This window comes from Abramis brama (genome assembly GCF_963993115.1).
Source record: "Abramis brama genome assembly, chromosome: 14".
Lineage (NCBI taxonomy): Eukaryota > Metazoa > Chordata > Actinopteri > Cypriniformes > Leuciscidae > Abramis > Abramis brama.
The window spans coordinates 26798843-26813895 of record NC_139976.1 but is presented as its reverse complement, the minus strand read 5'-3'; the positions used below and the strand labels follow the sequence as shown (position 1 = coordinate 26813895).

General features: G+C 39.1%; 1 protein-coding gene across 8 annotated transcripts in view; it reads right to left on the bottom strand.

Annotated features, from left to right (window-relative positions):
* LOC311096657 (transforming growth factor beta-1-induced transcript 1 protein-like) overlaps positions 1-15053 on the bottom strand; it is a 135133-nt gene that overhangs the window by 37139 nt on the left and 82941 nt on the right. For all 8 annotated transcript variants that reach the window (XM_084135936.1, XM_084135940.1, XM_084135943.1 and 5 more), the window contains 2 exons: positions 11287-11359; positions 10710-10794 (listed from right to left, as the gene is read on the bottom strand). In XM_084135936.1, the coding sequence (XP_083992062.1) occupies positions 10710-10794; positions 11287-11359 (158 nt within the window). The remainder of the gene's footprint in view (positions 1-10709; positions 10795-11286; positions 11360-15053) is intronic.

Here is a 15053-nt window from a genome sequence, read left to right as displayed (position 1 = left end):
ATGTACTCGTTATGTCATAAGAAGAATGGTAACTACGCTAATGTTAGTCTTTCTGTTTATTCTGAGGTTTACTGAAGTCAGCCGTATCCAAGATCAGATAGTGGACCTGCGCCTGGACCCATCCATGAGGTGCCAGCCTCATCAGCCCTGTGAAGGCCTCATCGACACGACAGCCATCGGCACTGATCCTCAACAAACTAATCTCCATACCGGCGTGATGACTCCGACTTCCAACCAGATGGAACTGGATAAATATTCTGAATGTTCTGATCCAATCTGACTTCTGACCTATAATGCTGCCTGACTCATAATCATACACTGTTCGCTCGTTGGTCAGAGGAGAACTGGTCCCGACTGAGCCTGGTTTCTCCCAAGGTTTTTTTCTCCATTCTGTCACCTGATGGAGTTTTGGTTCCTTGCCACTGTTGCCTTGGCTTTTGGCTTGCTTAGTTGGGGACATTTAATGTTCAACAATATTATTGATCTGCCTTACTTAAGGTAGACAATGACACAATTTTCTTCTAGAAACAAACTTTGTTGTATTATTTTCATGTTATCACTATGAAGCTGCTTTGATACAATCTGCATTGTAAAAAGCGCTATATAAATAAAGATAACTTGACTTGACTTTCAGTTTCATTTGCAAGAGTTTGCTTGGCTGAAGAGACACTCATCTGGGGTGATGCTTGTTGCAGTAGTACTGTCATATCTAGCTATAACATTTTATATAGCCTATAACACGCTCTCACACATTGATTTTACATTTTGGGAGGAGTAAAATTTACATATGTGGTTTCAACAACCAGATGTATTTACACCTGTCCAGTTTTGTTTGGAATGTGCTTTAAACCACCTCCTGAAGTGGTTTGAGTGATCGGATTTACATCCGTCTCGAAAGCGTTTCAGACAGCATTTAAACCTGGCCTTTTCACGATCGGATTGATATCTGATCAGAGAAAATGCATGAAGTGACCAGGTGTAAAAAGGCCCATAGATGACTGGAGCTCAATACTCGCGGCATTGGATGGGTAAGCCTAAGCCAGGCAGGTTGTTCGAGTGGGAGAGCTCATGCAGCATCCGACGGGAATTCAGTACTCACAGCATCAAATGGGTAAGCTCAACCGTCAGTTAAACTGGGATGTCGATGCTGTTTTTTTTACCAGAAGGGCTCTTGCGGTATCCGACGGGAGCTCAATACTCATGGCATCGGACAGGTAAGCCCTGCCAGCAGTTGAACATGGATGCTCACGGTTGTAGTTCGACTGGAAGAGCTCTCTCAGTATCTGACAGGATCTCAATACTCACAGCATCGGATAGGCAAGCCCCGCCGGCAGTCGAATGGGGATACAGTTTGGCCGTTTTAACCGGAGGGCTCAAGTGGACGGGAGTCCAATACTCACAGCATCAGATGGAATAGCCCTGCCAGCAGTTGAAACGGCAATGGTCGCATATACAGCTCATCCCCTCCTCAGGGAGCAGAGGGGATATCAAGTACTAGATGTAGAAAAGTCAAGTTAGACGAAAAGACTAATGTTTTGGGTGGATGCAGACAAGCTAAATTTAAAATGGAGAAATAGGGTTGATTAGCTGATTTCACATACATATAAAAATGGGTTCCACCTCTCATGCTATAATCGTGAGATATTTATTTGGTTCTCGCTTCCTATTAGGAAAAGCAGCTCAAATTATTTCGCTGTATCAACAGAATGCGATACAGAATTCTGAAGCTATGTGCTGTATTTTTAAGGTAACTAAAAAATCACCATAATCAATTTAGCGATTTGATTCAGTTGGAGGAAGTAGAGACAGTAGAGAGGATAAATCAATGTCTAAGAGATTCTGAGAGAATCTGTGCTCTGATGTTGCTGGCGACTTCCAAAGTGATAGCTTTCGGTAGTATGGGCATCTGTGTTGTGCAGAACAGGAAAATTTAAATCTTTAGATTTTAGGGAGAGAGTGGGAAAAGTCATGGTGTGTGGCTGAGCAGAGGTAGGAGGAGAGTGGGTCATGGCAGGGAGAGTAGGGCCTGAAGGCCTACTGCTGCGGCCCGACACTCGAAGAGGATCCAGTCTTTCACAACAGGAAGACGGTGTTTGTATGAGATGCAACTTTGGGGCCCTACAGGCTTTGCTTGTTCCATTGGCGGCCTTAGAGGGTGAAGTGGATTGATTCTGATTGCAAGATTCAAGTCATAGAGCTGGGCTTTGTTCATTCTCCTTGAGAAATCTTTGCTGCGCTGATCAGCGACTACCTCTATCTTAACACTGTCCATTTCTCAATTGCAAAAAAAAAGGTACCCTACCCGGATAAACTACATGCCAATGCCAAGCATTGTGACCGGACATTGTGAACTATTTTGTTTTTGCATAAACTTTGCGTGTTACAACCAGAATTTAATCAACATTGAATAACTGTCAGGTGTATGTTCTGTTTGTGGACTCCTGTGTTGAGTTTTCTTTTTATTCTGTGTTTCCTCCCTGTGTTTAGTTCCTGTTTGATTGGTTTCCTTGGTTTCTGATTATGTCCTTTGTCACTATGGTTACTCAATGGTATATTGATTACATGCACCTCTGTCTCATTCGGTTCCTTATTAACTCTGTGTGTGTATATATACTTCTTGTTTAGTTTATTTATTTATTTATTTGATAGGGACAATGCACATTAATGAACATCTGCATTGAAACAACAAAAACAGACGTAAACATGCCAGATTATAGCCACAGGGCTAATTTAAATCCGTAGTCCCTTGGCAAATTACAGAAATACAGAACTTATAACATACAAAATGACAAAAATGAATAAGTACAAGCAAAGTAAAATAAAAGTCACTTAATGGTCACAAGACTGGTTTGCTTTAAGCCACACTTTGAGTTTGGTTTTAAATATAGGAAATGTGGAACATTCCCTGACAGTGATGGGGATACTGTTCCATAACTTACAGGCCTTCACAGACAGAGCATTTTGTCCAAAGGCTGTTCTTCTGAAAGGCACCTCACAGTCACCTCTAGTGGAAGCCTGTGTCCTGGCACCACTGTGAGTCTTTGATTTAAAGAAGTCCGACATGGGAGGTGGGGCTAATCCATTTAACACTTTGTAAACAAAACAGGCATATTTAAAATGTTTAAAATTCTCTAGATTTAATAGATTATGTTTTTGTAAAATATTACAAATATGGAAGGACACATTGGTTTTTTATCAAAGACTTTTAAGGCATTTTTATAGAGTGATTCTATTGATTTGAGTGTGTTCATACCAGTCAATGTCCAACTTGTACAACAATATTCGATATGTGATAAAATCATAGAATGTAAAAAACCTTTGGCAGCCCCAAATGGTATAAATTGACGGATTTGTTTAAAATTTCGTAGATTTAATTTTACTGTACTCGATATTCTTTTTACATGTTTTTTAAAACTTAATGTGGAATCAAGGGTCACACCAAGGTACTTAAATTCTGAGACGATTTCTAATTCTTCTCCTCTTAAAAATACACCAGATTGTTTTATGTCGCGCGACTGTTTAGTGAACATCATACAAACTGTTTTTTTAGTATTGAGTAGCAGACAAGATTTAAAAAGCCATTCATTTACAGGGACCAAAGCGGAGGTCAGGATGGCAGAAGCCTCTTGAACACTTTTTGCACTTGTGTAGATGACTGCGTCATCAGCATACATTTGAAATTCAACATCAACACAAGTGTTTGGAAGGTCATTTATATATAAAGAAAATAATAAGGGACCGAGTATTGACCCTTGAGGCACACCAACGGGAACATCTAGGAAAGACGATTTGACACTGTTAATGTTAACACACTGTTTTCTTGAGTCCAAATACGATTTAATCCATTGAATGGCATTTGAAGAAAAGTTAAAATATGTCAATTTAGATAATAAAATCTCATGATTAACAGTGTCAAATGCTTTTTTTAAATCTAAAAACACAGCACCGACACAAGCACTATTGTCCAATTTACTTTTTACTTTTTCTACAAACAAACTGTTGGCAAATTCAGTTGAATGATTGGTGCGGAACCCAAATTGCATCGAATGCAAGGGGGAGTGGCCTTTATTTAGATGCTTATTTATAATTTTAGCAACCCACCTCTCAGCGACCTTGGAGACCACTGGAAGGATACTGATTGGTCGGTAGTTGGCTACATTTAATTTATCACCAGATTTAAAGATTGGGGTGACTAAGGCCATTTTCCAGAAGGATGGAACAATTCTCTGCTTGAATGATAAATTGATCATATATGTTATTGGAGCAATTAAGGAGTCTTTACATAATTTTAGAGAATGTGAATCTAACCCATAAGCATCCTTTGCTTTGGAACTCTTAAGTGATCCAATGATGTTGTCTACCTCCAGCTCTGTTATTTCACACAAATTGAACACAGGCTTGGAAGGATCAATGGGTCTAGTTATTTTCTCAGGTGGCTCAAACAGTTCAGTTATCTCCCTAACAGATTTAGAAAAATATTGGTTAAATTCATTTGATAGAGAATTTGGGTTTTTTACTACAGCGTTGTTAATTTTGAATTCAAAGTCTTCAACTGATTCTTTCTTTTGTCTACCAAGTAATTTGTTGAGATTTTGCCAGATTTTTTTGCCATTCCCTTTTGCATCAGTGATAATATCCATGAAGAATTTTGCTTTTGCCTTTCGCATATAGTTAGTGACTTTATTTCTTAAGGATGTGAATTTTTGCCTATCTATTGTAAGACTTGATTTTAATGATTTTTTAAGTTGCACATCCCTCTCCTTCATTAATTTCCTACACTCATCATTTAACCAAGGTAACAACTTTCCTTTTCTCTTATTATGGCTTCCTCTTTTGGTAAAATTTAACATTACTTGATTGATTTTAGACTGAAACAGATTACTACAATTCTCTATGTCCTCACTTTGATTTAATTCACTCCAATCGGTTTCTTGCAAAGCCGCCGCAAAGTTTGGCATTTGTTTTTTTGGAATAGCATTATACACAGTATGACTGTGTGAAACTTTGAAACGTCTTTTTGTGAGCTTTCTTGAAAAAAAGAAAGCATTGTGATCTGATAAGCCTGTCATAAAGTTAAATGTTTTTGTAATTCTTTCAGGTCGATTGACAAAAAGTAAATCTATTAATGTTTTGGAACGTGAAGTTATCCGAGTGGGCTGTTGAATTAATTGTGTGAAATTATAGCGGTCTGTAGTTTCTTTAAGATGTTTTCTAACCTTCTTTTCATTCCAATTTACGTTAAAATCACCAATAATGATTGTTTCTTTATTTAAATCACAATATTTGAGAAGAAGTTTAAATTTTTCATAGAAATCCAACTTTGCAGATGGTTTACGATATACACATATTATGGTAAATGACATTGAAGATGAAAGGGATACGTCTACTCCGACACCTTCAATTTGGATATCCTCTGGCCATACAATCTGTTTACTATTAAAAACATCTCTCACATACAACAAAACTCCTCCGCCCCTACCATGCTCCCTGTCATTCCTGTACACATTATACCCAGGCATATTTACAACAGAATCTGGAGAGTTATGTGTCAGCCAGTTAAGTTCTCATTCTGTTCATAATTTTCAACTAAAAACTTTGTATGCATTTTGGCTGTTCATTTACATGACAGTGGCGTTTTGGGGGCCTGGAAATTTTAACTTTTGGCCTGGAATGCATAGTACAGTGTTTTTAGATGTTTTCCTGATCTGTGTGAATGGGGATCATTTTGCAACATTGTCGTCTGTATGCAAAAAACGCAAAGGAAAAACGATGTTGTTTTTACACTTTGTTGTGTAAATGTACCCTAATACTATGTAGGTTTGCATGTTCCTTATGCTCCTGAGCTTATACTCCTATGTGTATAAGTTTTGTTTGAAATTGTAAATTAACACTCTTGCTACAAATAGATCCTGCCTCAACACTTCCTCACTCCTGCTGCAACCAACGCCTGACAATAGCAATACTCAGGGTGCGATCTGTGATAAAAGCAGAGGAGGGTATGTTTTTAAAACTTCTTTAAAGTGTAAATTGCAGGTTAAATTTTTCACGAAGATAATGCAATGTGTTTATTAAACATAAAGATAAGAACCGCCCACCATTGTTTTTTATACCAAAATGCTGAATATAATATGAAAAGTTGGCACTTTTAACAGTGGTTTTAACCGCTCCCGCTCCCTTCCACTAGATGGGGCGTGACGTCATAAGAGGAACTCACTAGTAGAGTTACCGGCATAGTCATAGCTATAGATGCCTTACATAACTACAGAAAAGTTGGTTGTATGTTTTATTTGATAAAAAAATTATGGATAAAATAACTCAACTGTAAACATACTCGTGTGTGCTGACTTCAAGGGGACCGTGATCCTGCCTGAAATGAGAATAAGCTATTCGTAAAACAAACGGGTTCAGGCACCGGGTTCAGGCACGTCAGATCAGCCGGTCGCAGGTCGAGCTGTCCACTAAACTCCAAAACGCGTTCACCTCACGGCAGCACATACTCTCCACTGCTGATTCAATTTGGTGGCATAGCCCACACAAACACAAGTGATGGGGACATCGATCTCTCTTTTTCTTTTCTGACAATAAACATCGCTAATTAAATCGTGAGAAATAGCGTGGATTGAGGAAGGGTATTACATGACGTTTGAGGCGTCGATGAGACTAGCGATTGGTGCCTGTGCAGTGTGTGCATCTCTACAGCTCTGATTTGGACTGACACCATGTAAGTAAATAATGTCTTCAGTCGTTGTCCCTCCTTGCTATTCTACATGACGGCAAACTTTTGAAAAGACTGGCTTGTTCCCTTATATTATCCGGGTTAAGTTTGCACCAGGCTAGCCTAGACTAGCTCTAACGTAGCTACTCACCAGGACACCTGGCCAACCCTCCACTCATTCTCCTCACACCAAGCATTAATAACTCTTTGAGTGCCATGGGTCCTGGCAATTTCCTCCCCTCTCTCACGTCTGACCGGTTAAAAATTGTAGGGCTGTGGTCCATAAAGAATTTTATGGTTTCCCACATCCTCAGTCGTTCTCCAAATAGCCATAATACAGTAAGAATCTAGCAGAGTATGGGTTGCGAGTTCCTCTTATGACGTCATCACCAGTTACTGAAAAAACACGCTACCTTTGAAGAAACCCCAATAAATGTTATTTTAACGCATTTTAAGACAGAAATAATTAAATATATACATATAGAGCACTTTAATTTACACATTAATTGGCTGTGGTGGTTAACCTGCAACTTACACTTTAATGAAAATAAATCACGAATCACAGTATGTATTTCCTGCAGCTGTTAAAGTAGAATTTTTTTGAATAGTTAATAATTAATAAAGGGAAGCCCCCGCTCGTTAGGAGAGACTGTTTATGATTTATGGGGATTATAAGAAAAGGAGTGGGTGGATTTTCACAATTATAGGCTGGTTGTTTACACACACTGTGGACACACATTTATGTTGAAACACCTTATAAAAGTGCTTGATGCTCGATGTTATGTCAGAACTGAACTGACGAATTGGGATCTTGCCTGAGAGCCTAATCACCTTGGACATTAGACACCAATGGACATTGGCGTGCGAGATTTGCATCGTGCACCCCGCCCCGCGAAGTGGGTATGTAGGGAAGCACCCTTGCACTTGCACATTCAAAGCGTTTCGTCGATTCTGCTCTGCAATCATCTACTATGAGTGTTCTACAAACCACATGGCACTCTAAAATAGCATTTCCCTGCATTCATTGCAGCTAAACTAAAATAGTTCCTATGCACACTGCAGGCTTCCAATAGTCTTGCACGCTTAGCGTGTGCAGCGACCATTTCCCTGTGCGCTTCAGCACTATAAAAGAGCTATTTCCCTAAAAAAGCAAGCACTGTTTCTGGATGCGGTCATTTCCTGGCTCCGTTTGACAGTCATGATTGCTTCCTCACATGTCTGGGCTTAAAGCACGCTAAGGTGGCTTTTGTGGATGTGTCATGTACCCAATGCGGGAAGATGACCATCGTGGTGCTGCGGCTGAGACTCGAATACCTCAAACGAGGTGGAGTCCTCTTTACTATGCCCAATCTAGTTCCTCTGCCCAGTAGAGGGCTACTTCGGTGAATACATGGGGTGACCTGAGGATCACAGTGGGGGCACTCCCACCGAGTACATATCTGTGGGCCCCCCACTCCTCTAGCAAATCGCAAGCTGTGGAGCTTCTGAGTGATATTGCTGGTCCTTCTCAAGGGGGAACTAGCATTTCATTCGGGGCTCCGGCGGAGGATCAGATGTCTATCGCTGCATCGGAGGGTGGACTAGAGTCCTCCGGTGATGAAGACTCGGCTGCCCACTTCGGGGAGAGTAGCTTTAATCGAGCCTTACCTAGAGCTGACGGCCATGCTTTCCCGGGCTGCTGGTGTCAGAAAGAGTGTCAGGCTCGAATGGAGGCCTCCACTGTGTCCCGAACGCTCAAGTTGGTATCTTGGAGCGGCGCACGCTGGTCAACAGCGTCCCGCCCCAGTAACTTTCTTTCCGAAAGTGCCCTTTTCTGCCTGAAACCGAGCTGGCGCCTCATCCGCCCTTACTACACTCGATTGTGGGGTGGCCAAGGGGTACGTGGAGATCACCACAGTGGAGCGCGCGATTGTGATTTCCACATAGCACTGTCGCCTGCCTCAATCCGTGTCTCCCATCCAAGGCCTGTGCTTGCAGCCAAGGCTTACAGAGCTGCTGGACAGGCTGCCTCTGCCCTGCACGCCATGGCCCTCTTGCAATTCTACCAGGCCAAGGCAAGAGCTGCGCACAGTGACAGACCTTGCCCTATGTGCGACAAAAGTCACGCGGTCCCTTGGGCAGACGCAAATGCAGTTGTGACTAGAGGTCTTCTCGGATCGTAAAATCTGTACCTGGCCTGAATCGACCCGAATCACTTCTTACCCAAACCCGATGAGCATAAATAAAAAATTTAAAAAGAAAAACCCAACCCGAGACTGACCCGATGAATTTAGACTCGAGTCGGACCCGATGGCATTTCATTTCAAACCCGACTGCACCCGAATGTACAAAGCATTGACATGTGCACAGCCTGCAGCCTTGTCAGTCAGAAAAAATCCCTGTGTCCTGCTGACTGATTTAGCCCTCAGGCTTCCAATATGAATGAAACTGACGTGTGTTTAGCCCTCAGTAATGATCACTCTATCCTATTTTTGGGTAAAAATAAAAATAAAAATAAATAAATAGGAAAAATAATACTGAAGAAATTGATATGATAATCCATATGTTTTTCTCTAGAATACAGAAATGTCCAGGTGTTTTTTCCCCCCACAGTAGATGCATAAGAGGCTCATTCATCATGATTTTGCATACCTACCTTAAGAAATTATTGTCACAAATTTTTATCATAATAATAGAATATTTTATAATAAATGTTATAATAAAGACCTTTCTAATGGTTTATAATCATAGTCTGCCTGCGTGTTAACAGGTAACCCTGCAGTTTTTCGTTAACTGTTTTCTGTAAAATAAAAATATAATTAATATTATATTCTTATAATTATATTGTTATATTTATTCTTAAATACTCTATTTTTTATTTTGAATAATGAAAGTGTTATTGCAATAGTACTATTTCTTATTTTAATATTTTTATTTTTATTAAAATATTTTTATTTATATTATATTAATATTTTTAATAAAAATAATCATAATAATTATTATTAGTCATTAATTTATAAGCACAAAATCTTGGGTCAAATTGTGCAGCCCTACAAGCAAGCACAACAAACTGGATGTTCTTATTTATTTATTTATTTATTTATTTTAAATCACACTTTAAATCGCAAATCGCTATTTTAACTAGAAAAATCTCAATTAGATTTTTTACCCAATTCGTGCAGCCCTAATTTTAGCCTCCTTTGGTTTTCTCAGGTGCTCCGAACTCATCATCACCTCCAGCTTCAAGTAATCCATTTTGTTGAGGGGGTTTTCACATGAGATTTTGAGTCAGATCACAGGGGGGTAAAAATTACTTTAGAACAGCATCCTTACTTGATTTTTACACAGAGATTGGTAGATCTATTTGTTAAATCTTTTGACTTTAGCCATCTTTGTTGCATTATATGCCAAAGGTGACAGTTCAAAATGGGAAAATCACTTCTTGTTTTTTTTGCCCAAAGATTGCATGCCTGTAACTTATAATAAAGATAAGGGTCCGATTATATGTATGTGTGAACTCGTGAAATTGTTTTTATTAAAAAAGTTCGGCAGGAGCACGTTCAGATAATCTACCCAGTTAGCTTGAGAGGAGGCTTATATATAGAGCCAACTTACCTCTGTTCCACGACAGTTTTTCCAGCATCCCTCCTCCACCCCAACTCCTCACTCTCGATTATTCCTGATTCCTGATATATATCTGATTGTATGTAAGTGTGAACTCGTGAAACTTTCTGGAGGATTTGTTTTGTCCCAACTGCCCAGTCATTTTATAAAATAGTACAATGGCGATCACATCGACTATAAATGCCTCTGAAGTGTGCGATCAGTCAGCAGACGGTTGCGGTACAGTGCTTGGCGAAAGTATAAACAAGGCTTAACCCAGCTTAATAAGTTAACTATCAGTAAGCCAATTGCAGTTACTAATTATTAATTTTGCATTTCCATCTGATGGTGCTAGTGGTGCAAACATAACAAACATCACCTTTAAATGCTTAAAATTGTGTATCAAACATACTGTGCTTTGGACTCTGAAGTCTGACAGAGACGCCATTAGTTTGTCCAGCTCTAATGTAGCAGATGTAGCTGATGGTTTCGCTGAGCTAGAAACAGAGAAAAAAAAAATCACCATCACTGTCCAACAGTCATAAATACGTATTGATTATATACAGTCTACACCCATACAAATTTGATCTTTGTGAATTAAAATTTTCTTCCAGAATGTTACATTACTGCATACAAAGACATTTATTTAACCCTTAAACAGGCAAGAGTGGAAAATGATAAGCAAAAAATCATTTCATGTCATTTTTTATATCATCTGGACTTAAGTAAAACATATCCAAAATAATTTTTTTAATATTTGATATATTTTGGATTTTATGAGTTGTGACTCCCAGTTCACGTTGCCTGTTTTAGGGTTAAAAAAAAAAAAGATGTCTGCAGGGATATGCCATCAGTCAGTAATAATACCACTATCTAGTTAGTATGTAGTAGATATGTAATCTCATACCTGTCATAAGAGATGGAGAATGAGTATATAGAAAAATTTGTATACAGACCAATATACATAGCAAATATATCAGTGCACTAACCAAGTTGAGGACGGACCAGACTTTGAAGACTTATCATCTTTTTTGGTGCTGGGGAATTGAGCCAAAATCTCATCTAAGAAAGACAAAGGGACAACAAATGCTTCAGAGTAGTTCTGCCCAGAATGGAATGCTTGGATGCAGCTTACTGAATACTGCTCACTAAATACTGGATGCTGCCAACCCAGATAGCAAGGTGACATTGATACAATGTTGAGTTTTGAAATGAGCATTGAAATTTTGATGAAAGACGACAGCACACGTAGGTGGAAAAAGTGATTTTGATTTGTACATTTGATTTGTAGTTGATCACCTCAAGATCATGCAGAAATGTTTCTCTGCAGAACACTTGTGGGTGTTACCCAATCAGTGTGGCCTTTTCAAACTATGATGGGCATTTTCAATCGCTTTACCTTTTTTTCTCCAATCCTTTAGGGGCCTGGTTTAGGGGTGGGCCTTCATGATTTTAGCAAATCAGATAAAGCGGTTGAAAAACACCCATCTTGTCTCAGTTACGTAGGTAGTAGCCTTCGTTCCCTGATGGAGAGAGAGAGAGACGTGTTGTCGAATTCTAACACTAGGGTTGACTCTTGGAGCCCCAAACACCTCTGACATATTCAGAAAGACCAATGAAATTGGCATGTGGAATTTGCATGTCTGGCCATGCCCCCAGACATACGGACATAATACGCTCAGGTTTGTGCTGAGGATCCGAGGTATGTCATGGTGTCGAATACTGACACTAAGGGTGCCTATGGAAAACGCCACAACGCTAGACTGAGTTAAAAGTCCTGGCGATGCAGATGTCGGCAAACTACTTTGTGCTGGCTAACAGGTGCACTCACGAAACGTAACCTAGTTACCTAGTTTAATTATAAAATCTCGTAAAGGTATTAGGTGCTGCCCAGACCGCAGCTATGCAGATATCTGCTAAAGAGGTGCCGTTGGTTAAAGCCCAAGGCGATGCAACACTCCTAGTTGAGTGTGCTCGTACTTCAAAGGGACAGGGCACACCCTGTGTCTGATATGTCAAGGTTATAGCATCCACTATCCAGTGGACCAAACTCTGTTTGGAGACAGCCTTCCCCTTCTGCTGCCCTATGAAACAGACAAAGAGCTGCTCAGAGCTTCTGATGCTCTGCGTGCATTCTAAATAAATGTGCAGGGCCCGTACTGGACACAGCAACAATTGGCTGGTTCTGCCTCGTCTCAAAGCAGGACTTGGAAGTTTATTACCTGATCCATGAAAGAGTTGGTGGGGACTTTGGGCACAAAGCCCGGTTGTGGTCTCAGGATTACTTGAGAGTATGCCGGAATGAAACTCAAGGCACGTTATGCTGACAGAGAATGCCTGCAGGTCCCCAATCCTCTTGATGGAGGTAAGCTTGGTCAGGAGCACCATCTTTAAAGAAAGGGCATCAAGCTCAACTGACTCAAGCGGCTTAAATGGGGCCTTCTGTAGGCCAACCCTGGTGAAAAATGCTAAGTATACTTGCAGTCAGACTAATTATCAGTATACTTAAACTCTGTTAATGATTAGTTAACTTGCAGTGTGCTATTTTGAAACAACTAATTTTGTACTAAGTGTATTTTAGTTGTAATAAAATTGTAGTAAAGCATAACTTTAAATGTGTTTAGTGTACTTTTGTGTACTAAATTGGACCAACTTCAAGTATACTTAGTATACTTAAAGTATATGCCTGTGTAGGGACTAATTAGATGCTTGATTAGTGATATTAAAGTGTATTTTTTTGTGTGTGTTACAAGTACATTACAAATTCATTAAGAATGTCTTCGAAACATACAAGCAATATACAATAAGTGTATTTATATATATATTTTATTTTAAAATAATAAAATAATTGTACATTTTATTAGGATACAATTTTATTAGGATAAAATTTATTAGGATAGGACAGTAGCTAGACAGGAAGTGAGGTGGGAGAGAGAGACGGGATCGGGAAAGGTCCACGAGCCGGGGATGCGTTCCAGTCCACTTTTAGACACGCACTTGCAAACTTCCATAAGCACTTCCCCTCGGGGGAATCCCTGCCGCCATTTTGAAGTGCGTTCCACTTCATGAAGTGGACGAGGGAAGTTTATATGGACAGACCCTCGTTCCCTCGATTTTGACCGAGGGAGCGAGCCTACTTCATATGTACACTTCAGGCACCAATATGTTCCACAATACAGTACGATTGTGACGTCACCACATATCTCGTCTAATCACCACCACGACAAACAACTCTATGATATATTAATTATATTTTTTTATTTAAAACAACCCAAACACAGCTATATACACTTGGAGGCTGCATTAAACAAATTCTTAAAAGTAAAAAACATTTAAATAATAAATCAACTCCATAGCTGATTCCAAGTGATCAAGGGTGTTCCAAGGGAAGTTAGCGAGTGAAGGGCATGACAATTTTGGACTAGAACGCAGCCCGGGACTCAAACTCAGGTCTCCCGAAGCACAACGACGCTACATGTCGGCGCACTTGCCCATGAGGCTATCATGGCATGATATGTTTGAGTAAAAAGTATAGGCTCATTAATACCTCTGGATTATTCCAAATACTACAAATTGCATACGTTGTCTTCAATAACAAATGTACATTATTAGACAAATAAAACTTAGCTATACTTTGTACAAAATACTATTGTATACTATAATGTATTTTGAAAGTATACTTTCAATGCATTGTTACAATGATCATTTCCAGCTCACAGTTAAAATATAACTAAAATATATTTTTAATAAAGTGCAAATAAATACACTTTTAAAAAATAAACAGAATTTTCACTTCAAGTATATTTTTCTAAAATATATTTTTAGAAAATATACTAAAGTACAATTATTTTAAAGTGTTGTAGGATTGAAAATAATCCAAGATATTTTAAATGAACAAAGATATTTGCTTTACTTTTTACACCCCCTCTTAGAGGTTTCTGATAGTGATCTAGGCCTGTAGGCCAATATCTTTGTACTTTGGGGGTTGATGAATTGTCACACCTTTAGTACAGTGGGGGAAGTGTAATTATCTGATTGGTCAGTTTGAATGTCTCACATCTGGGTTTTAGTCACATGGTCAGGAAAGGATAAAAGAACATTGAAACTGTTGCTCTGTCTTTTTTTGATTCTCTGGCTCTCTTCTTCTCTGGGTCCCTTTCTTGGGGCTCTCTCTCTTTACCTCCTCTTTCCTCTTACTCTCTCTCTCTCTCTCTCTCTCTCCCTCTCTCTCTCTCTCTCTCTCTCTCTCTCTCTCTCTCTCTCTATATTTTTCTCTCAGGTAACATTTTTCATATATGCTGTGTACAATTAATAATATAAGTTATCATCATCTCATACATATATTTTGTAACTATTTTAAGTGTAACCATAACCATATTTTGTCATTAAACCTTTTCAATTACAAACAATGTGCTAACTAGTTTTGATTTGGTATTGACTTTGAAGTGCTACAAATTGCAATACAATATTGTCACTCTCTATAGCAACGCTCTCCCACATATTAAGCTAACTGTGCTTATTTCCGTTGTTGGTATAAGTGGCAGTGGGTGGAATAGACAAGAAATGTGCAGTTTTCTACCATCTTGCTAATAACATTTCTTTAGTCATTCGGCAGTCTTGCAGCTTGAACCACTGCAGGAATCCACCCTTACAGTGTGTTAAAAGTTTTATTGTGAAAATAGGTAAAAGCATGATGCTAATATACTTTTAATATACCTAGAGATAGTACATTTTTTGTTAGTATGTTTGCAATTGA